The 22,142-nt window shown below is 37.8% G+C and overlaps 1 protein-coding gene across 1 annotated transcript in view; it reads right to left on the reverse strand.

Annotated features, from left to right (window-relative positions):
* Positions 1-2,523: 2,523 nt before the first annotated feature.
* STK26 (serine/threonine kinase 26) overlaps positions 2,524-22,142 on the reverse strand; it is a 29,580-nt gene continuing 9,961 nt past the window's right edge. Inside the window, exons 3-12 of the mRNA XM_027645273.1 lie at positions 16,894-17,124; positions 11,608-11,664; positions 9,866-9,974; positions 9,615-9,772; positions 7,161-7,346; positions 6,383-6,531; positions 5,629-5,722; positions 5,090-5,152; positions 4,863-4,999; positions 2,524-4,467 (exon numbers count right to left, since the gene is read on the reverse strand). Of these exons, the coding sequence (XP_027501074.1) occupies positions 4,443-4,467; positions 4,863-4,999; positions 5,090-5,152; positions 5,629-5,722; positions 6,383-6,531; positions 7,161-7,346; positions 9,615-9,772; positions 9,866-9,974; positions 11,608-11,664; positions 16,894-17,124 (1,209 nt within the window). The 3' untranslated portion in view covers positions 2,524-4,442. The remainder of the gene's footprint in view (positions 4,468-4,862; positions 5,000-5,089; positions 5,153-5,628; positions 5,723-6,382; positions 6,532-7,160; positions 7,347-9,614; positions 9,773-9,865; positions 9,975-11,607; positions 11,665-16,893; positions 17,125-22,142) is intronic.

Below are 22,142 nucleotides of genomic sequence, written 5' to 3' on the forward strand. Positions count from 1 at the left end.
CTCACGCAGCTCTGGCACATATTCTGTTGGAAAAAAAAAAGGGATAATTCTTCTGGTTAGAGTTGTTTCTTCCCTTTCCCAAAGCTCTGCACCTTGGAAAGAGTAAAAACCACCACTCACTCCAGAGAATAGCAGTCTATACATGCATGATGTTTTAGGTGGTTAAAAGAGCACCAGTGTTTCAAACAGGCTGCACACTCAGCCCCAGGATATACCCACAATCACTGTTGGTTCCTGAACACATGTGGACACACAGGTGAGGGCTGGCCCAGGTCAGCTTTACCTTGAGCATGTCCCAGAGCAGACACACAGTCCCACCAAGAGGGATCAATGTACAGCTATCCTGCTCAAATCTTCAGGAGCTGCCAGCTTTGGCGTTCAGGGTTATGCTGGGAAAACAGCACTGAGAAGGAGAAACGAGGACTTGGGAACTATTTTTGGATTTTTCCATTGACTAGAGAGCACTGGTGCAGAGCATGGCACTGTGCCTCAGCACATCCTACAGGACAGTCAACAATAGCAGAGGAACAAAGCAGCTCGTCAGCAAGTGACAAATTAACATCTCCAAGCTACATCCATTGCGTAAACCAGCTTTCTTGGGATTGCTAAAATTAAGGAACAATCCCAGTAAGCAGTGGCTCACATGTCGAGGAACAATTGAAACAAGCATTGAGTAAGTCCTTCTCCCTAGTCCCTGCTCAGCCCTGTTCACCCCAAAGAGACAAGCACATCCGTGTGATTGTGTTTCTTCTAAGGAAGAAAACAAGGATATAGAGAGGACATGGAAGTGGTGAAAGACAGACAGGAGCACCTGGAAAACTTAAACTGTTACAGCCCCTACACAAGGAAGTATTATAGAAGGGGAGGAGGCACAGCAGCATTACAGTGTGAGAACATTAACCTACTCAGTGCATTCAGACTGAGGTAACTGGTTTATATAAAATAGATAAAGCTGATCTTGAAATTCAGATGCACAATGTTCAGTGACTTTTTAGGCAGAGGTGTTAGGAAATAAAAAGAAGCAAAATGTACACAATATTCAAAGAACTTCAGTTTGGAGAAGCACTGACAGGTTTCAGCAGTTACCTCATCTCTGTAGTGTTACTTCATTTATTGGAAAGACGTGAAAGAAGGCAAACCAGCATATATATCATTAAAACTCAGCAAAAGAGAAAAATAATTTTATTACAGTGTTAAGTCATAAAACAGTGTGATAAGAATCAAGAGTTTCAACAATTGCTAAACCTTGTGCAAACACAAAAAAAATCTATGTATCTCCTATTCAGCTACTGACATTAGATTGAAGGCAGGAGCAGGTGTGACAACACTACACTTAATTACTGTACAGAAGCAAATAGAGGGGTCAGAGACCAAGGGCTTTAAGAGAGGTTACACTGATACAGGACTCACCTACCCAAGAACAAATACATTTCTCTATTCTGCAATTCAGACTGCTTCAGTAGCAATTCTTCTCAACCTACAGTAGGAAGCCTCGCAAACCAAATGAGCACAAAGATGGTTCCTGCATGAATATTTTGATATATCTTTCCACTAGCTATCTGCCAGCAACAGAACACTGCTGCTTAAGTTACACAGTTCATCAATAACTAACACATGTGGGAAAAAGACAGCTTCTCTGGAACCAGCAATACAGACATCCATTCTTAGGAGTTAATTATAGTCTTAAGATGCACAGAGACTTTAGGAGCAGAAATGCCATATGCAGCACAATAAAAAACCTGCTTGAATGGCCTGTGCTTTGAGAGAACAAGGCTGTATTATACATGTGGCTGGGTTTTTCCCCACGCTGTCCCATGAGGTAGGTATACATCCCACCCATTTCTCAGGAAGAGGCATCACAGCTCAGCAACTTGTTACAGTCATATTATACATAGGTCAGGTTCCAGTTTCCCATGTCATTCGCTAACCCCACCTACCCAAAACTGTTGATGGAGTTGCATAGATTAAAGATCCTGTGTCAACAGGGTCAAGCCACCAGTTAAAAAATTCGGCAAGAATTCCCATCACCTCTCCCCTCGGACTCCCACATGAAAAGAACACCTTAAGGGAAGTGACATGGAAGTAAAAATGTTTTTAATTGTGAAAAATTTGTATGGAGCTCCTTAAAATGGGATTTGGGTTGAGGCTGCCGAAGTGAAAGCCCAGGGATCTGTGGCACAGGCCTTTGTGTCCCTTCACTCCCCAGCGCCGAGGTCAAACACAGTCAGAGTGTTCTGACACCGTTCCCTTGTCGTCACTGCCACACGTCTGCCTGAGTCACAGATCCTGGAGTCTCCTCCCTAGGAATGGAATCCCACTGAACCCTGGGTTCATTCCTGGGGTGCAGCAGCTGGCAGGTATCCTCTGGACAAGAACAGCGTGGGGGGGAGCCACACAGAGCACCCCCACAACACCACGCAAGGATCACCTTTCCTGAACTAGAACACAGGTCTGTGAGAGCCACGTCCACACCTCTGCACAGCTGCTCAAATCCAGAATAAAATGCACAACACAACAAGCTCATCAAAGTTTACAGAACTTAAATATTTATTTTTAAACCATTTAAAACCCCCCAAAACATTGAAATAAGCTTCATCTATAAACAGATTTACAAGACTAACAACTACAGAAGCTAGAGAAGCACTACAATTTGTTTCTGTGATGCAGTTATTTTGTAAAGCTTCAGATCAACTGTATTTACAACTTTTGCTGCTTTTACATTTATAAAAATATTTATTTAATCCATAACATTATTGTTTTCAAAAACTATTTCCAGACTTTTTTCTCAGATATAAATTCTAATTGAATTTCAGTTATATAGCAGATGAAAGTTTTAAACAGAAACATTTCTTTTAAAATTAAAACAAGGAGTTAAAAGTAATTTTTTTACAGTGTAGGCACCATTGAAAATAATTGTCCTTGGCATATCTAACCACCATCTCTCACGAGTGTCCTTTATATAAAAATGATGTAATGGCAACATTTGACTGAAAATGCAGTATTTACTTGCACACCATTACTTTTTCAATATTTGGCAGATATATTTCAGATTCTTTAAAATTACTTTTGTGCAAAAACAAAATGTGCAGGTCTGAACCATAAAATAAACACACCCAGCCTTTATCAAAAATAAATTTACACCAACAGTTCCACAGCTAAGTACTGAAAAACAATCCCAGTTCAAAACTTCAGCATAATATACATACTGGGTTGAAAAAGGGAAAAAAAAAAAACCAACAAAAAAAACCAAGAGAAGAGATTACCCATCTAGCAGTACCATAAATATATAACTGAAAGCAACTTTATAGTCTTACCTACTTTTTATGAAAAAAAAAATCACTCCGTACTGCACAGTACTACCTTTTTGTGAAAGAATATCTATAACTCAGTTATTTGCATATTAACTGGTAAATACATATTTAAAATACACTTTCAGAAAATTATAAACAAATTATGTTGATGTACTGTATTTAATGTATTTAAGAACAAAAAAAAAAAAATGTGTATAAATATCTTACAGGAGAAACAACACCACCACACAGAACGCTGGTGTTACACTGATACCTGCCTGTGAGGTATGTAACATGCGACGCTCGGCTTCTCTGGCTCCCTTCCACCCAGGTATGTGTACTCAGAGGAAAAAAAATTAAATTAAGTTAAACTGGACTTCAGGTTTTGTCCATTATTGCCAAAAGCCCCACCCCCTCAACTGTATTGCTCTAAATTTTCCTACCATGATGATATAAGACTGAATTACTACTTCAAAACCTGTTCTAAAAGGTAATACACATACTGTACATCAGGATAGACCTGTTGCTACATATCACCTGCAAACTATTGACATATTGCTCTCAAATATATTTAATCATAGAGCTGCCTAAAATACTGTACCAATTCAGAATTAAAATAGATACTGTTGCAGGTTTGTTTTTCAGGGCACGATAACTATATGCTGGTTGAAGCAGGTGCTACAGCAATACCCTTGCCACTACATTACATGTTTTGAATACGCTTGTGAAAAAGCTATTTTCTCTGAAGCTTGTTAGTGATTTACAAAAGTTTAACTCATGAATATAAAAGACCTGTACAACCCCATGTACAGGAACAAAACAGCATCAAAACATACTGTACTTGCACATTCTATTAACTAAAGTAATGGTTATTTCTAAAAGCAAAACTGCACCTCAACATTTATCAGATTAAACAGGTGAAACTACAATATTAAAAGTTGTTCTTTACAAAATAATTTCCTGAAAATATAAAACCATGTGCACTGCCACAAAATAGTTGAGTAGGTTCTTTCAAATCCTCAATCACCATCAATATGTTGCAAAGATCCAAAAGGCACAAGGAGCTCATGAGCTAAGCACTGCCAAGCTTGAAGTAGTTTTGGTGGGTTTCACTGGGTCCATATGAAACAGCAGTCAATTGAGTGAAGTTTCTTAGGATGAGTCATTAACAGAAAATCTACAGATAAAAAATGCAAGTAAAATTTTTTTAATTGCATTGTTTCAGCTAAGCAAACAGTACATAATTATTTTTGCATCATTAAACTAGTACATGTCTTCATCTAACCAGTTCAGAGGAAAAAAACCACCAGAAGTGACATTCTCAAGAAAATATTCCTAAAAAAGGTAAGACAGAGAATCTTTGTCTCCCTTACTGGCTGTAAATATGCTTACAACAAAACTGCAGCCTAAATTAAAGGAAGTAAGACACAAAAAGTAAAGTTCCATCACTAGAAGACCAGACATAGTAATTGTTACTATTAGTTTTAGTCTCAAAAGGAAGTGTTAGCTATAACTACTAAAGATAAAAGCACTGGTCATAACAGATCTTTCCCTTATCACTAAACTACTTACTTCTGAAATTTCTCCATAAGCTTCTTCACCATCTTATCTGTGATCCCTGGACACGTTGCTTCTGCCATATTGATGCTTTTCTCAAGTTCCTCAATTGCTTTCTTTCTGTTAGCATTATTTGTGTCCTGCTGCTTGAGCTGAGGAGCAAAACAAAACAGATAAAACTTATTAAAGTTATCAGACATGTGGCTAATGCTTTCAAAGAAGTTTTTTAAGCCAAAACTTACCTCAGCAAACACAGGGGTGATTATCATAGTTAAACAACTCAGGGTTTTAACAAGATCCTGATCCTGGAAGTTAACAAATAAGGATTCCATTAGCATATTCCCATACAACATACACACTGCTTTTGACACAGGAGGTGCGATTTTGGAAGTTCAGTTAAATTTTAAAAAGTGCTTAAAATATGTTACAAAAACAACAAAGGCACAGTACATCAACAAACCATATGGGATGTTGAAATAGATGCCTGATGACACATCTCAAACAATGTCATAAAGGGTCAGGAAAACAGTTCCTAATATCGTAAGTCTTTAAAATTCCCATCTCTATGAACAGATACCAATCAAGTAAATCTGCATTATGCTCTGCATTTGGGCCTGACATGGGCATAGGAAATATTGCCAACAAGCATCAATCATCTCTTGAACTACAAAAAAATAGTCAGTTCCTATGAAAAGTGAATATACTAAATTTTATCACCATCTTCCTTAAACTGGCTTCAGAACCAGCAGTTAGAAAGAAGAACCCTTCAGACTGTACATACCGTCCCATTCTGCAGCTTCTTTGCATCTGGTTTCTTCCGAACTGTAGTAAAGCTCCACTCAGGGTGAGAGTTATTTTCTTTGTTACTGGACTCCCTGAAGAAAAAGGACACGATGCACATAACACTAGTCACAGCATAACACCAAGCAAACACAGGTAACCCAAATGCATAACAAATCTATACAGATTAGTTCCATGTTCCTTAAAATAAGATGCAAAACATGGATTTAAACATTAACTGAACTTTAAAAGAGGCTGGATAAATTGAAATGTGATCAAAGCAAGGAGAAGATGTTATCTACCCACAAAGCTTACCTTCCCCCATGGCATCCCATTTAAAACAGTTATCTGATATCCAGAAAAGCAAGAGACTTACAGAGAGCATGTTGTTCCACTGGCATTGTGCAAACTTCTTCATGCACCTCAACCTTGCTCTGTAATATCCCTAATTGTGATTCACTGGTTTTGGTACAACCACTAGCCTCAGACTAGGAAATACATAGCACTTAAACAGAACTGTGAGTTCAGAGAGAGAAAGTTTAAAGAGACAACGAGCATGCAGCTTGACTTATGCATTAGTCTTTAGGCTCACACAGGGGGTTTCTTGAAACAAGCCAAGGAAAAACAAATGGAACAAAGACAGTGTACAGAAATGGAGTTAGTTACACAGAGAAGCTGCAGCAAACTTACTATAGTAACATTATCTAAATAAATAAAAAAAACCCCGAAAGCGACTAAACTGAAAATAAACTTACGAATCTGAACCATCGGAATCACTTTCATCACTACTATGTCCCTCTGCTTTCCACCTCTTAAACCTATCAATCAGTTCTGTCAGATAGGAAGTCTTCTTGGCATTTTTCATAATGAACTTGTGCTTCAGAAGTTCTTTTGCAGTGGGGCGCTGTAAGAAACACTTTAAATAGTTAATGTTATGCTAACATTTCATGATTTTAAATGTTAATAGGGGAGATTTAATAAGACAACGGACTTCTAGAGCTAACTTTTATAGCATCAGGAAATTAGTGAAACAGGAAGTCAAGAAAAGCCAGTAATCCACATTTACGAGCACTCTAAAAATACGATCAAGTCACCCACAGACTACCCAGCTTATCCTTCTACGTTAAAAGGTCACACCCAGGAAAATGACTAATCAAAATTCTCCAATGCAACATTTCCTTGTAAGTTGAATTCAGACAGCAAAAGTTGTGCCAGAGAAAAGGATCTAAGATGATTCTCTCCTCTGTTAAAGCTTCTCTTCTGACATTATTCTAGGTTTCAGTGCATTTGAGGAATCTGTCTCTGCCACTGTAATTTCTTTTAGCATTCTCCCTCCTCCTTTGAGTATTTTAAACAAAAGAGACTAGGATGGAGACAGAGCTATTAAAAAGCACCAGCAGCATTTACAAGTATTGTCTCTAAAATTATTTCAATCAACAGCGATGCCCAACACCATCAAAATACTTTGCAAGCACGAGAGAGTAGAAAACAAACCCAAAACAGGTGCATACACACACACATAGGTGTACTCACAAATGTTGGGTCCTTATTCAGACATGCATCAATGAATTCTTTAAAAGGTTTGCTGAATTCCCCTAATAAAGTCGGAGGATTGTTTTTCGGAATGAGAAACAGAACTCTCATTGGATGCATATCAGAGTTGGGAGGCTCCCCCTTGGCCAGTTCAATTGCTGTGATTCCCAATGACCAGATGTCAGCCTGAAAAAAGAGAAAAGGACATTTAGTACAAAATTAAGGGCTAACATGACTAAGTATTTAATAACTGAAATCTTCACATATACTGCATTTATATAATAAAGTTTATTTTGCTCTAAGTAGATAGTGCAAATATTCTTTTCTAATACTTTGGGAATACTCAATTCCCAAAGACCTGGTTGACTTAATCAGTCTTTAATGACAAACAACTACATCATCACTCTTGTTGCAGTCATTGTTCTAACACTGTCTGCAAGTTAAATGGGCACCTAAATTCACATGCATTTGGAAAAAGCTTCAGAAACATTGATCTCCCTTTGACTTTTTTCTATATGTTAACTACAAACTGAAATGAATTTCCAGTGCCTAATTCAGAGTTTGTTTAGGTATCAAAACTGCATGGTGATGTCACTTTTTAAACTGAAGATGCACTGAGGTACCCAACCTTGTTTGACAGCTCACTGTAAGGGAACAAGGCAGAAACCTGAATCAACTCCAGCAGGTGATCACTTAACTTCTTCCCTAACAGACTGCTTGATGAATTTAGCTGCAGAATTATTGACTAGAAACACCAAGTTCACAGTGTAAATTTCTGAAGAATAATGAAGTACTATTTATTTTAGCTAAAAGTAAGCATTACAAACAAATTCTGTATTTGTATCAAATAGCTGTATTTCTTATCAAGTAATTAAACTAGCTCATAGTTTATTACTGAAATAACATAACCATAACCAACAACTGTGATTGGAGCAAAACGTTTTTACAAGAGATGGGGCTTGTAACTCTGGTACTACAAAAATTGTATTAATTTCTGTTTTGTTTTCCACCATTTTGGAGTAGGGAGAGAAGAAAGGTTAAAATTCAGCCCAGATACCAAAACACTCATCGGTATTAGTCTAGAAATTGAAGAATATCCTGTCCAAACCCTGTGCTAGCAAAGGCTTGTATCCTCTGTGCTTTCCCACCAGACTTTGGCATGGCAAGAAAAGGGGGAGGACACTGCTCTTGCAATATACTGGAGATACGGAAGGCAAAAGATTAGGTTGCTGGGAAAATATAAATGAAGGGATGGTAAAGCTGATCTATGCACAGAGCAAGCAGAAGAGGAATTATTCCAATTTTGACTGGCCAAACACACACTTTTACAGCAGGGTAGAGTGCTTTTCCAAAATGCCCTAGGGAGCACAATACAGTTGCACCACTGAAACCCTTAACAGGAGAACTACAACTTTCTTATCAGCAAGAACCCTTGTGACAAGTACACAAATTCCTTCAAGTCTGAATGATCCTGGGAAAGTCTCCTGGAGTGTGAATATTTTCAGGACACCTCAGATAGTCAACAGTCTTTTCTTTATGTGCACATCACAAATACAGTTTTATGTTTACTGTTTGAGAAAAAAAACCAGCATGACAATGTTACTTTGCACATCCCAGGATTACTAGATTTCTTGCTCCTATTTAAAGTTGTATCTACAGAATGGGAAGTCCAATGCCAGCACTAAAACATGCTGCCATTTCCCTAACCATGCACTCTAGGTCATCTTGTGGGTTTACACACAGGAGAAGATGGGACTGTCCCCTCCTTATTGTCATTTCTGGCATCAGTCCTCAACCCTCAGAAACACATAAGTGCAGCTCTGCTTTTCTACTGCTAGTTCACATGGGGAAACTCTCCTTTGCAATTAGTCATCCATCAACAGCTCCCATGACAAAGAAATGCACAAGGTGACATAATGGTACCACAGCTACCAGGTCACTTTTTACCTTTCTCACATCAGTGACCTGTGCTAAAATTTTCCACACTACACAGATCCTCAGAAATACCATTAAAGAAATTATATCCAGAGCTGTGTATAAAAATCTGAGAAGAGTAAAATTTTAGCCACCATCCTGGCTTTAAATAAACTACCAAGTTTTGGTGGTATTCTACTCTTTGAGTACTTTATTACTGTTTGAATTAAATGAGAAACATTGAATTGAAAACAAACCAACCACCCTTCAACACTGAAAGCATAGTGGGAGTTGCTCTGAGAGAGACATGACAGCATCAGTTTACTTGGTGACTTTGCATATGTCCTGCAGGGGAGGACAATGACATGTAATTACAGTATAAAAACAATTTAATCCTGCTATTAACTTTAGTATTTGAAACCCTGTAATTTGAAATCTATTTTTTTTCCTCCACACTGATAGAGCTAAAAGTAAAAAAATCAAAGTAGATGCTGTTGGATCATCAGATACAAAGAAAAGGTGTTCCACTCTCATACTTACTTTCGAATCATATGCTGACTGCTGAATAACTTCAGGGGCCATCCAAAATGGGGTTCCAACAAAGGTGTTCCTCTTAATTTGTGTGTCTGTCAGCTGCCCAGCAACTCCAAAATCAGCAAGCTTAACATCACCTTGTTCTGATAACAAGACATTGGCAGCTGCCAAGGAGAAATAACATAATATCTAAATTAGAATACTGCTCTTACAGTTTTTAAAGCCTTTAAAAAAGTAACATTTGAAGTACTACACACCTTTTATATCCCTGTGAATTTTCTTCTCTGAGTGTAGGTAGTCGAGACCTTTCAAGATCTCCTTTAGCATGGTAGCAATCTGGAACTCATCAAAAGGGCCAGCACGCAGCTTTGGAGAAAAGACACATTAAAATAATTTTAGTCTTTTATCTAATTTTTGCCTTGTTATTGGTTAAATTGAATCTCGATCTTGAAAGATTTTTTTAAAAATAGAGAACTAACAGAATTCATGAAATATGCAATTACTTATGTCAGCATTCTAGTAGAATGGAATGATCACGGTCAAAATATCCCGTTGATAGGTGATACATTGAAAATGCTGTTCCTCCTCTAACATACACTGTCTGTGCTCCCCTCCCAATGCAAAGCACACGAAAAGCAAGAACTAAATTTCCACAGTTATATTTCCCTAAAGACAACGAACACACCAATCTGAATTTTGCAATTTAGATTAAGCAAATTAAGTAACCCAGCCTATTTCAAAACAGATTAATCTATTATTGACTGTGGGTTTTAAATTTAATGATGCAGTTTTTACTTGTTCCAGCATTTTTGATTCCATGCTTGCTTTTGCATCAAGAACATAATGTGCTACTATAAAGCTCCTAGTATTGAGTAAGTGTAAACTTTGCACATTAGAAAGCTATGTGAGTAAAACAGAAGCAATTAAGGTGGGTGGTTCTGCTAATAAAAAATACCAACAACACAGCAATGAAATTATGGTAAGGCAAAGTGAGGCAAACCAAATCTTATTCTTCTAAAGGTTCAGTGATTTAAACTGTCACTAGTAAAAGCTATTCCACTCTTTCTGACACTCCACAGAAAATTATCAATCACTCAGAAGTGTTAAGAGTATCTCACAGCCCCCTTCTCAAAAAGACCAGGTTTCCAGAGCTACAAACTACCACATGCTACACATAATTACTATGCTTTTGCATTCCTGTAGCTGAGTTGATGTAATTCCATAAGGAAGTTTAAATAGATTTGTGAAGTCAAGCACATACTTCAAAACTCTCACAGAGAGGACCCCTGTTAGTAAATACATAATTATCACCATCCTGTAATAGTGAAGACATGATATTTTCCCTTCAGAATCACACAAAGAAAGACTGAGCTATATTATCTTACAGGAAAGGGTGGGTCTGCAGAGTTAAAGCTGAGGCAGAGCTGTACTGAAACTAAGGGGAAACCACAGCCACACACAGTGGATTGTGCTCGTGCACTCTCCAAGCTACACCCTCCATGAATGCCACACTATCTGAAGTAAAAGGCACTTTCATGCTTAACCCAAAATACCTGAAAATGGAAAACCCAACACCTTTTAACCAGTTAAAATTAACTGTATCCATGGGCACAAGCTGTATTCATTCCTGAGACCCAAACCTAAATAAAACAGTTTTTACTTAAGTGTTATGAATTCTACTGGGAGGAGGTGAGAAGGGATGGACAGAGGATCCCAAAGCCACAAACCCACCACATACAGCAAGAAGAGTACTTCTCATACTAGAAAAACATTGCCTTACATTTGACTGAGAACAAATAGGTTCTTCCTAAAGCTTAGAGACAAGGAGTAAAATTAAAAAATTAACATGAATTCAATGTAACAGAACTACTTCTGGAGCATTACAATGTAGCAGAGATATAATAGCAGCTGCCTCCAAGTACTTGATTTTTATGAAGTGCTATAAGAGCAGAATGAAATAAAGTTCCCTGGTACTTATAATGCATAATCATATACTCACAAGATCCAGAGCTGACCCTCCACCCAAGTACTCCATTATTATCCATAGTTTTGTGCCCTGTAAAGGAAGGCATGAGTTGTTAGAAGTCCAAGGCTGCCATAAAAAAATTATATTTATTTCAATAGACTACCAGTACACTGTTAAAAGGCAAATGCAGAGTCCCATTAAGCACCAAGTTACATGTAATTACTTCTTGTAGAATGATCACAGAGCTCCTGTGAAGTCTAAAACATTAATTTTTAAGTTTGACTTCTGTATTTAAAAAAGCAACAAAAAACCCCAACAGCACTAATCTGCTAACTAGAATCTAAAAATGAATTCACATAAAGGAATGGAACTTATAGGAAAAAGTGCTTAGGTAGTGGTTTAAGTTTAAACTCAGTGTTTTCATGTAAGGTTGTGATTCTTAAAAAAGGCTGTCTTTGCATTAGAATTATCAATTCCAGTCATTTGTGATACAGAAACATTACAATTTAAATGGTAAAGTTTATTTTAACACCACCACACATCTCATCTGAGGAAAATACTCAAAACTTAAGATTACTTTTGAGCAGGAATGTGAGCGTGAACCTCTTTAAAGGCAACAGAAATTTAAAGCCTAATGGAGGCAGCTGCAAGGTGCCTTCACTTTCTCTGTGATGTCTCAACCACTAGAACTGGCAAGTTCTTCTAACACTGATTTCTAGATGTTGACTTTGCCCTTGGCACGTTGCTGAGAAAGGTGACTGGTTCCTATGAACAAAACTGGAAAGATCTGGTAGCAGATCTACAGACTGCGTGTTTCAAAACTGAGAGAAACTGCTACTTGCCAGAGTCCCCTCACATTTCAGAAAAAACTCAAATATGAACCTATGGGCTACTACTCCCAGAAATTCTGTGAAAAAATACATTTATTTAAAATAAAAACTAGTTATTAAAAATACTCAACTGAACCAGAGCTGGTGAAGTACCACACACACTGTGTAAGTCTCCAGCAAATATTTACTAGTCCTAGTTCCTTATAACAGAGCACAAACCCAGGGCAGGAGAACTCTTTAAAGCCTCCATCGTACGTTTTCCCACCCTATGGCTTGTCCAGGGATGGAGATGTAAAGAAAACTCAACGAGTAAATAAAGGTGCAGTTTCTGAAAGCACCACATCCAATTATCTTAACAAAGTGTGCTCTATTAGATCTATACTGAATTTAAAAAACACACCATTTATGAGAGTCTATTCCAATATTATGATCTCAGCAGGGAAGGGCTGGCTAATTTTAGCAGTTTTTATAAAGCCCAACTTTGTCAGCTCACAAGACCTGTAAGGAACTCCTGTTCAAGGCAAACATTGTGGTTACCAGACATGTTTGGAGGATTTGACTATTACTTGAAAACAGTACAAGGTGAAAATGAGTAAGTCCTGTGTTTCTCAAATAATGTCTCAAAGAAATTGCTACTATCCACTGTAACTGGGTGTGGATATTTTCTAGCCAGGCATGAACAACCTTTTTCCTAGCTATTTTTGGTCAGCCAAGTATAAATAGACAATATAGAACAACCAGTATCTCTAGATTGTCTCAAAGTTTTGCTGCACAAAGTGCTATACAATTCTGATGGAAGTCTCTGGATGCTACTTTAGGATTTTTCCATATTCAAATCCGAAAGGCTGAGAACAACTTCAGGTTTGTTTCAATTGCAAAAGAAAAGAGCAAGCCCAGTTGGCTGCAATAATTACAAGGACAGATACTGAAAACCTAGGTCTAAGTGGCACAAATAAGGAAAACAATAATAAAATTTCAGTCACCAAGACAAGATCTACCTCTATGGGACTAAATGGAAAGTACAGCTGAAGCATTTTATCAAGCTTCACAAATTTGTGGAACCAGAATATGCCAGAACTAGGGTAACTTTTAATACCTTTAATCTTTTTCTTGCCTGAACTGGTAGGGTAGTAATACATTCTGACAAGTCATTAGGCTTGAGGAAAACACAAGTTTTAGCTACCTAACCTAACTTACCCTGCTGCACTCCTGTGCATTATCACTTTCACGGGTACCCTCCACACCTAATGTTTTATTTATTGAGATGTGATGTTAATTGCAAAGTGCAATACGACATGAGGGGACAAATTTAGATCCTGAGCTTCCACAAATACAAACATCTACAGACACCTACATCAGGATTTAAGTTATCTTACAGCCACAAAAGTTGCATTAATACAGCTGCAAGCTTGTACAATTTTCCACACCTTTGTGAACAATGATATAAAGGTAAAATATTTTACTACTGTACACAAATGTGATTACTAAGGTGCATTCTTTGACTATATATGTGCTTGCACATCACCTACCAGTATCTTTAGAAAACACTACTGATCTTGCCAAATACCCAATGAAAATTTAGGGAAAAAAATTACTACTACCTAAGCTTTGAAGTTAATTCAATGGGAAACTCCCATTTGAACTTCAAAATTCGAGATGTACAGGTACCCCAAGTTAAAATGACACGCCACAAAAACTGGAAACTGTCATCAACTTTAACCCAAGGAACCACAGGAAGCAGATCTTACCATCTTGTACCAATGATAAGGTTTTTAAAGACTAAACCACCTGATAACTGACAAATAACTATGCATTCCTATGAAAAATATTAAGGGACTGTCTACATTTTTAAAATCACATTTGCAAGTCAGATGTACAAGCTGTAGCTAATGAGCAGCTAGGCTGCAGAACATACGAGTAACTTACACGGCAACAGTTGAGCTGACTAAGTTACAAATTAGTAAGTCAAGTATCTGAAATAAAGACCCTCTTCCCTTCTGCCTTTCAGCAGCAGGGGCAAATGGAAGAGCACGAATGCAGCTGACAAGCCCTGGGCTCCCTGGGACTGGGCCACTCCATCCCCACAAGGCTGCCTTTGCATCCTAAAGTGCAAGGAAACTGCCAAGCTGCAGAGTGTGTAGAACTGACTGTACAAAAATAAAATCTCTCATCTGAAATGCTTGCAATCGGAACTCCCTCACTATTAACATCTCTTCTTTCGTGTTTTAGTCAGAAACAACTTGTAACTATCAAATATGTGATCTTGCCAAAGGAAAAACTCAAACTAACTACAAACTGATGACAAGAACGATCTGCTTACTCAAGATTGATTAAAAAACCAGAATAAGTTACAACAGAAAATGTTCATTAACAGTTCAATTGGATGAACTGAGGCACACATGAAAAACCTGAAGCCAACACATGGTCTCAGATGTAGTTTTTTTGAAGTAAAACCTACCAAATTGAAAGATTTAAACCAGATCTAGATTACAGAACTAAGAAATACCACTAACTGTTGTAGGTAACCTGAATGCCTTTGCACTGAGGGTTTGCTTTGGTATTTAGTAACCAAAAGTCCACAAACACCTCCCCATGTACCATGCACAGAAACTTTTCTTTCCCAAAAACATTACAAGTGTGAAAAGTAAACAAGAGACCATCATTAATCTTTCAGAATTTATCCATTTAGAATAGAAACAGAAAGAACTCACACAGTGGTGAGGAGAGTACTGCAGCATTAAGATGATCTAATATTTGACAGGAACTGTTAAAAAATAAAAAACTCTAACCAGAAGTTGATAGTTGTAAAGCACTGACAGAATAACTATACTATACTTTCCATACCTATACTGCTACAAATAATGAAAAGACTATTTTCTTTCCCTATTCAATACATAACTTAGAAAGCTTTTTCTATCCACCACCTCACACAAAACAAAACAAAGAACGAACAAAACAAATGCCCACCAAACCAAGGTTTAATTTCTCCATTTACTGCTGCTGAAATCACTGTTTAATCGCAAAATTTCACAGAACACTTTTTCAAGAAAATATACTTCCAAGCAAAAACACTTTCCAAGATTTACTTTGACCTGTTTGTACTCTCAGGGCAAACAACCGGGCTTTTACAAGACAAAGTTGATGGATATTCAGGGGATAATATTTAGGACTTCGTTCATCACAGAAAATAAAGGATTGTAAAAAAGACTGATCATGTCTGGATCTGCAGTGCCATTTGTGCACAGCTCCAGAGGAACACTGTTAGGTAAATTCAAAGTTATCTTGAGAAGAACTGTCTTGTTCTAACATACTGTGATTCAGGAAAGTAAATTCTACTATTTCTTGGAGCTTTTCTACTTAGTAACAAACAAAACAAAAATCCCACTGATTGAGGCCAGTAAAGAGAAGCAAAGATGGGACATGAGTGACAATTTGTATGTTTACCTGGGTATAAAGAACACATAGTAAACACAATGTCACTATAGCTGTCTTATATACTTTGGCAATTTAAACAGGAAAGAAACCAAATCTAAAAGAACAGAACTAAATAAATTCTGCAAATACTTTTATGTATCACTGAAAGAAAGAGCACAAGTGTGACATAAGGAACGTTTATCAGAGATCTGTCTTTAGAACATCAAAAAACTCACATCTTAATAAGCCAGAAATCCTGAGGGGGACACCAAACAACAAAACCACTCAACTCCTCCCAGAATCAATCAAAAAAATCCCCCAAACTGAAGCAAACAAACAAAAAAACAAACAAACCAACCCAACAAGATCCCAAATGCAAGCAAATAACCCCCCAGACATTTAATATAGTTCTAACTATGATTAACACTTTAGCTTTTATTAAACAGTTTCAGGTTTTTTTAAAATCATCTAAAACATGTCTGCAGTGCAAAACATTTAAGCATTATTTAAGGTGATTGTACCTGGACAGTTTTGCAAGTTGAAAGGCCTTACTCAATGGTTTGGATCTCTGCAGGTTTTCATTTTTGTTTGTTTGTTTTTAAATTATGCCTTAGATAATATTTTCACACAGGGGTTACATAACTCTGCTGATGTCAGTTTTACTTTGTCTCAGGCCTACTAAGCTGCATAATTACCAACACATCTCTACACGGTGCAGGGTTTCTTTCCATAACAGGAATGGTTTTATGGAGGTATTTTTTTCTTGCCCAGAAAGGCCACAAAATTGTGCTAGGGATTGTGGAGGGAGGAGAGAAAACTGAGGTCCAAAAGCAGTGGCAATGGCAAAAGGAATCCTTTATCAACTCTGATCATTCCCCATTTCCCAGTAATTTTGTGCAAATCCCACCTCAAAGAGCAAGCAGCAAAAAGAGGAAAATTAAGTTAAAAGCTCTGTTCAAAGAAAAATAAAAACCTACTAAAAAAAATTGTCAAGTTGGCATGATAACTATTCCTCAAGTTTAGATGATTTTCTTAGCAGCATTCTAGCAAATCTTTGTGCAATACTATACATTACCTTTAAATATGATCCATAGTATTTTGTTACATAAGGACTATCACACTGACTTAAAACAGTTATCTCTTGCTGTATATCTTCTATTTCATCTTCTGCTTCCTCAAGGTCTATGATTTTTATAGCAACCACTTGCTGGGTCCGATTATCAATTCCTTTAAAGACCTCACCAAAGGAGCCTTTCCCAATGCGTTCCAGTTTTGTGAATAGTTCTTCTGGGTCTGCTCTGTGGTTCTACAAAAAGAAAAAAAAGAAGGTAAAAAAAAAAGATGCACAAGTTACTTAATTTACTTCCAAGTTACTAACCCTCATTACTTCCCAAGAAACACATCATCCAGATTTATCATCACCAGAAGGGTCGCATCAGATAAATTTATTTCCTGCACACTAACTTCTAATTCAGCTATTAGTTACAGAACATGCATTATGCAACTCTGTCAAAGGTAAATGAGCCTCACCAGAGAGGGAGTCGGGTACAAATCTCATTTCACTTCCTCACATAACAACCCTTTAAAATGAAAGAATGGAGCTGTTCTTAACACTAATCCTGTCTGTGCAATAGACTGGGGAATGCAATTACTGGCACAGGAGCACCAACATCATCACCCAGGCAGAAAAGGCCGGGCTTCCCACCCGGCCAACAGCCCAGGGCAGACACAGCTCCTGACACAGCTCCTGACACAGCTCCCTGCCCCGTAACACAGCGAGGGGTGGCTGGGAGAAGAAGGTACAACCTGCTGTTCACTGATTCTGAGATCAGGTAAGACCAGGTGTCTCCAGTGCTGACAGAAAGCTGAGCAGAAAAGACTGAGAGATGTTCAGTGAAGGAATAAGAAGGCTGGTGCAGAATATGGAACTTGGGGCATTAACTGGAACTGGCTGGTATCACCACACAAGCCTTAAAAAGGGGAGCAAGAGCACCAGGCAGCACAGCACTGCTGGGGACACCCGGCCTGGGATTTCTGCTGGGTAACTACTCTCAAGATCACCAGGCTGGGTATAATAAAAATGTTTTAAATTTCTCAGGTCTACTCGAGTAGTCGGGAGGGAAAAAAAAGGAAGTAAATTCTCATTTCCCCTTCAAGATAAAGCCTGCCACGTGGCTGCTTAGAGAACTTTATGTATCCAAAAATCAGAGCAGTGACTTCTGAAGGACATAGATGACATGCTCGACAGCTTAAATGCGCAGAACTTCAGTATGAAAGTTTACAGAAAAAGAGGTTTGAAGAGGTAAGACAGACATGCCAAGAGGACAGAACAGCCCATTCTTTGCAGAGCAACAGAATTAAACACATTACTACTGTCAGAACTGGGCAACTTATTGCACAAATCAGCATGTGATGAAGCAACAACTGGCCAAAAAAAGCCCTCTAATTCAATAGCAAGTTTGAAAATATGAAAGAGATGCTTTGCTTTACATCTTTCCTGTACTCCAAAACTCAAAAGCTGCAAAAGAACTGTTTTGGCAAAAGCAGACAGACATCCAACTGAAAGCACAGATTACCCTACATAACCAAATACTCAAATATCAACATGAAACTCCAGAAAACAATTTTACACTGGTGTTCTTGCAATTTCATGAGAAAATCTTTACTGGGAAGAAAAAAATTAGTATTTAAACCTAGTCCAGAATGGACAGCCTCATTTTCTTACAACTGGGCCCTTATTGTCTCTTCTTCCCTTCTACCAGAACCAGAATTTATTCCACAATATGGTGAAATGAATCAGGAAACAGATTTAGCTAAACAGATTTAGATTTAGCTAAGAGTTAACCATATGATCTGTCAGGTTTATTTTCAGCTGAATCAGTTCACTGCTCATATACACCAAGCTGTCAGTTCTGCTAGCACAAGAGGAGGGAACATGAAGTAGTACAGCAGATTCATGCTGATCTGTGGAGTTAAGATTTTTAAATTTTGCAAACAGACAAGACACACTGCTGGTCCTGAGCAGCATACTACAAGGAGATTGAGGAATTTCCCCTTTGTCTGTAATGAGCTCATTGCTATTCTGCTCCATTAAAAACAAACAAAAAAATTCTGAGAAAGAGTTTAGGAAAAAAATTTGTATTTTCTTCTGTTGACAGAGACAGTGAAAGACGTAAAAGATGAACAAATAACCAAAGCAAATGAAAAAAAAAGAGAGGATGAGTGCTATTTGGTCTGAAACTGTGAGAACTAATATCATTATAGTGAGAATGAAAATGACTGAAGGCTACAGGTGCTCATAAAGCTTTTAGTGAAAAAGGTCCCAAAACACCAGTAAATCTTCAGACTGCCCAAAGATAACCATACTGCCATATACCACTGCACCAGCTCCTCCCATCATTTCACCATTACAACTAAAAAGCTTTTTTTTTTTTAAAAAATCTGATTTTAAAATCTATTTTCAGATGTATTTAAAAAAATTATTGTAGGGATAGGTGTGGCAAAAGCAGCAGCGACTGCCACACAGCCTTTCCCAGCTGCCAATTAAAGTGCCAGACTGTCCTTCAGCCAGGAATCTAAAGTGTTCCTGAACTGCATTAGTTGCAACCAGGAACAATTAACTGATAGTTCACCATTTACAATAAACAAAGACACACACCTCCAAGAAACAACAGTTGAAAGGACTGGCAAAATTTTTCATTGACCCTAAAACGCTCATCTTCACAAAAACTAGCTTCAATTTAAGACACACTTAGAACGTGGGATTTCAGGAGTCATTCATGCTTAACTAATCACTATTGTTGATTTGAGATTAGACCTGTTAAACACTTCCAGTCAGATAAAAGAAAAGCAATTTAATCACAGACATACTCAGCTAATCCAGCTCCTCACAAATGTCTGATCAACTCAGAGGGCAACACTTGGATTTGCTTGGGGAGAAACCTTAAGCAGAAAATTCCTGTGGGCTCCTCAGTGGAAAAGCACATCACTCCATCCTACACACCCACTTAACCATCATCAACACAACAAACCAGGCCTACAGATTCTCTCCCCCAAGCTACTTCAGGTGAATCAGAGCTTTGAAGGTTATTTTAACTTCCAGCAATGCCTAATGCTGGAGTGCAGGGAGAGATCAGTCATGGCTGGACTTCCCAACTCCACAGAACTCCATGTACATCCCTAGGAAGGAGAGGTGGAACAGAGCGAGATGAGAGGAGAACAAATTGTGCAGCACTACTTGAGGAAGCAGTCACATCTTTCTATTCTCAGAAAATCCTCTCACAGTAAGCAAAGTCAGCTTTACAGCTTCTGTTACTCACAGAGGCTGACAAGGGACTGTAGGACACTCGGATAAGAACAAGTATTTCTGACCAACTATGGTTAATACTGAAATAATGTCCTTTGGAAAGACATCAAACCTTAAACACTATGTAACTTAAAACATGGCCTTAGAACAAAGACTGCATTTTGAAACAGGTTTGCTGCTACCTTCCTTAATTTCCTTGTCTCTCAGCCTATTGTTCTACAGGAATGTTTTTCTACAACTAATAAAAACAAAACAAAACTTTAAAAGACTACTTTGTAAACAAAGGTATAGGAAAGGATTGAGATATATTTTATATAAATAAAAGTGTGTGTGTATACACACCCTCAATATATACCAGTAAATTTGTGCAACACAGCTGCCAGCTAACCTTCTAATATGGTAGAAATTAAGATTTCTACACTATTAATAATCCTGAGCAAACCCATCAATTCCTTGTTCTTTCACAGATCTTTCATTGAATGGGGAAAAGGTTTAGAACCTTTGAAAGATGCCTGCATGAGTAACTGGTTTGCTTTTCTTTTAAATAAATACTGGTTTCCATGGGAAGCCGTGTCTGTTGGGCAGCAGATGGTAACAACACAATAGACAGTTTATGGACTCCATCATCACCTCTCCAAAGATAACACCTACAACTGGACAAATCAGGCAGAGAATGCCTTGCTCTTCCCCTCCCTGAGTCGGTTTCCACAGACAAAAGCAGCACCAAGTATGACAAGCACAGGCACATTCACATGCCAGCTCCAGTCTCGCCAACATGACTAACAGCACCAGCAGGAGCGTGACAACACAAGCCCTCTGCACAGCCACAAAGTCCACCATTGCACCAGCACAGCTGCACACCCCGTGGTCTTCAGTGAATCCCTTCTCCTCTCTTATCCTGCAGAGAAAGGGTGAGGAGAAGGAGGTTGTGCTATGGGTAAAACAGTTAAACCAAAATCAAACCAAGTGAAAAACAACCTGCCACCAAAAAAGCCACCCCAGTAATTAATCTGCTGAGCAGCCTCACAGTTACACTAGAATTCCAATGCCAGATCAGAAATGTGTGTCAACACTGTTGCTGACGCCAGCACACACCGCATGTTTTCTCTTAAGTCCCATTGTCTGAATTACAGTTAACAATAAAATTAAATAGCACTAATGAGGCTTAGTTTGTAACCTGTAAAACCTCCAAGGTATCTTTTATTGTCTTAAGAATTAATTGATGAAATTCAATGAGCAAAATAATAAAACAGCTGAGAAGTTAAGACATTTTATCTATTCTCAGCATTTATATGATTCTTACAAAATACTGCATCTGGGTTTAACAGTGAAATCACAGGTAATCAGTCCATTCACAGGCATTTATCTACTCTCAGATAATAAAGTACCTCTTAAATTTCTCTACTGTTCAGACCCCTCTCAAAACAAACAAACAAACAAAAACAATTAAGAGGGAGTAAGACTGGCAAACCTGGTAGGCTTCAGAGTAATGTCTTAATCAACACATACATTCTTAGTTGAATATCTTCCCATACCCTATCTGCATGTAGTTTTGGGTATTTTATATATATATATCTATATATATATACACACACACATTAATTACAAACCATGCATATTAAATTATATAACAATATATATTCACTTACATTACATATCTATTTCCATATTTTATCTGCAAAAGGAACATTTCACTTCTTTATAACAAAGCCATCACAAGTAGTGATAGATTTTAATTCCTAGAGCTCCTAACCACCTCCCTCTGCCAATTTTTAGTTTAAAATCCTATTATAATTAAAGTTATTCACAGAAAAAGTGCCATAGGCATGTGTGTGTATACATAAAAATTTAAATAGTTTGAAGTCGAGGAAGGCACAGGTGCAGATCCATTATTAGTTACAAAGAACCAGCAAAAAATGAACCTGCAGATATTCAAGACAAGGGTGGAACCTGTAAACATCTCAGTCTTGAACACACACACACACACACACACACACACACACACACACACACACACA

This window comes from Corapipo altera, unplaced genomic scaffold (assembly GCF_003945725.1).
Source record: "Corapipo altera isolate COAL_440 unplaced genomic scaffold, ASM394572v1 65, whole genome shotgun sequence".
NCBI lineage: Eukaryota > Metazoa > Chordata > Aves > Passeriformes > Pipridae > Corapipo > Corapipo altera.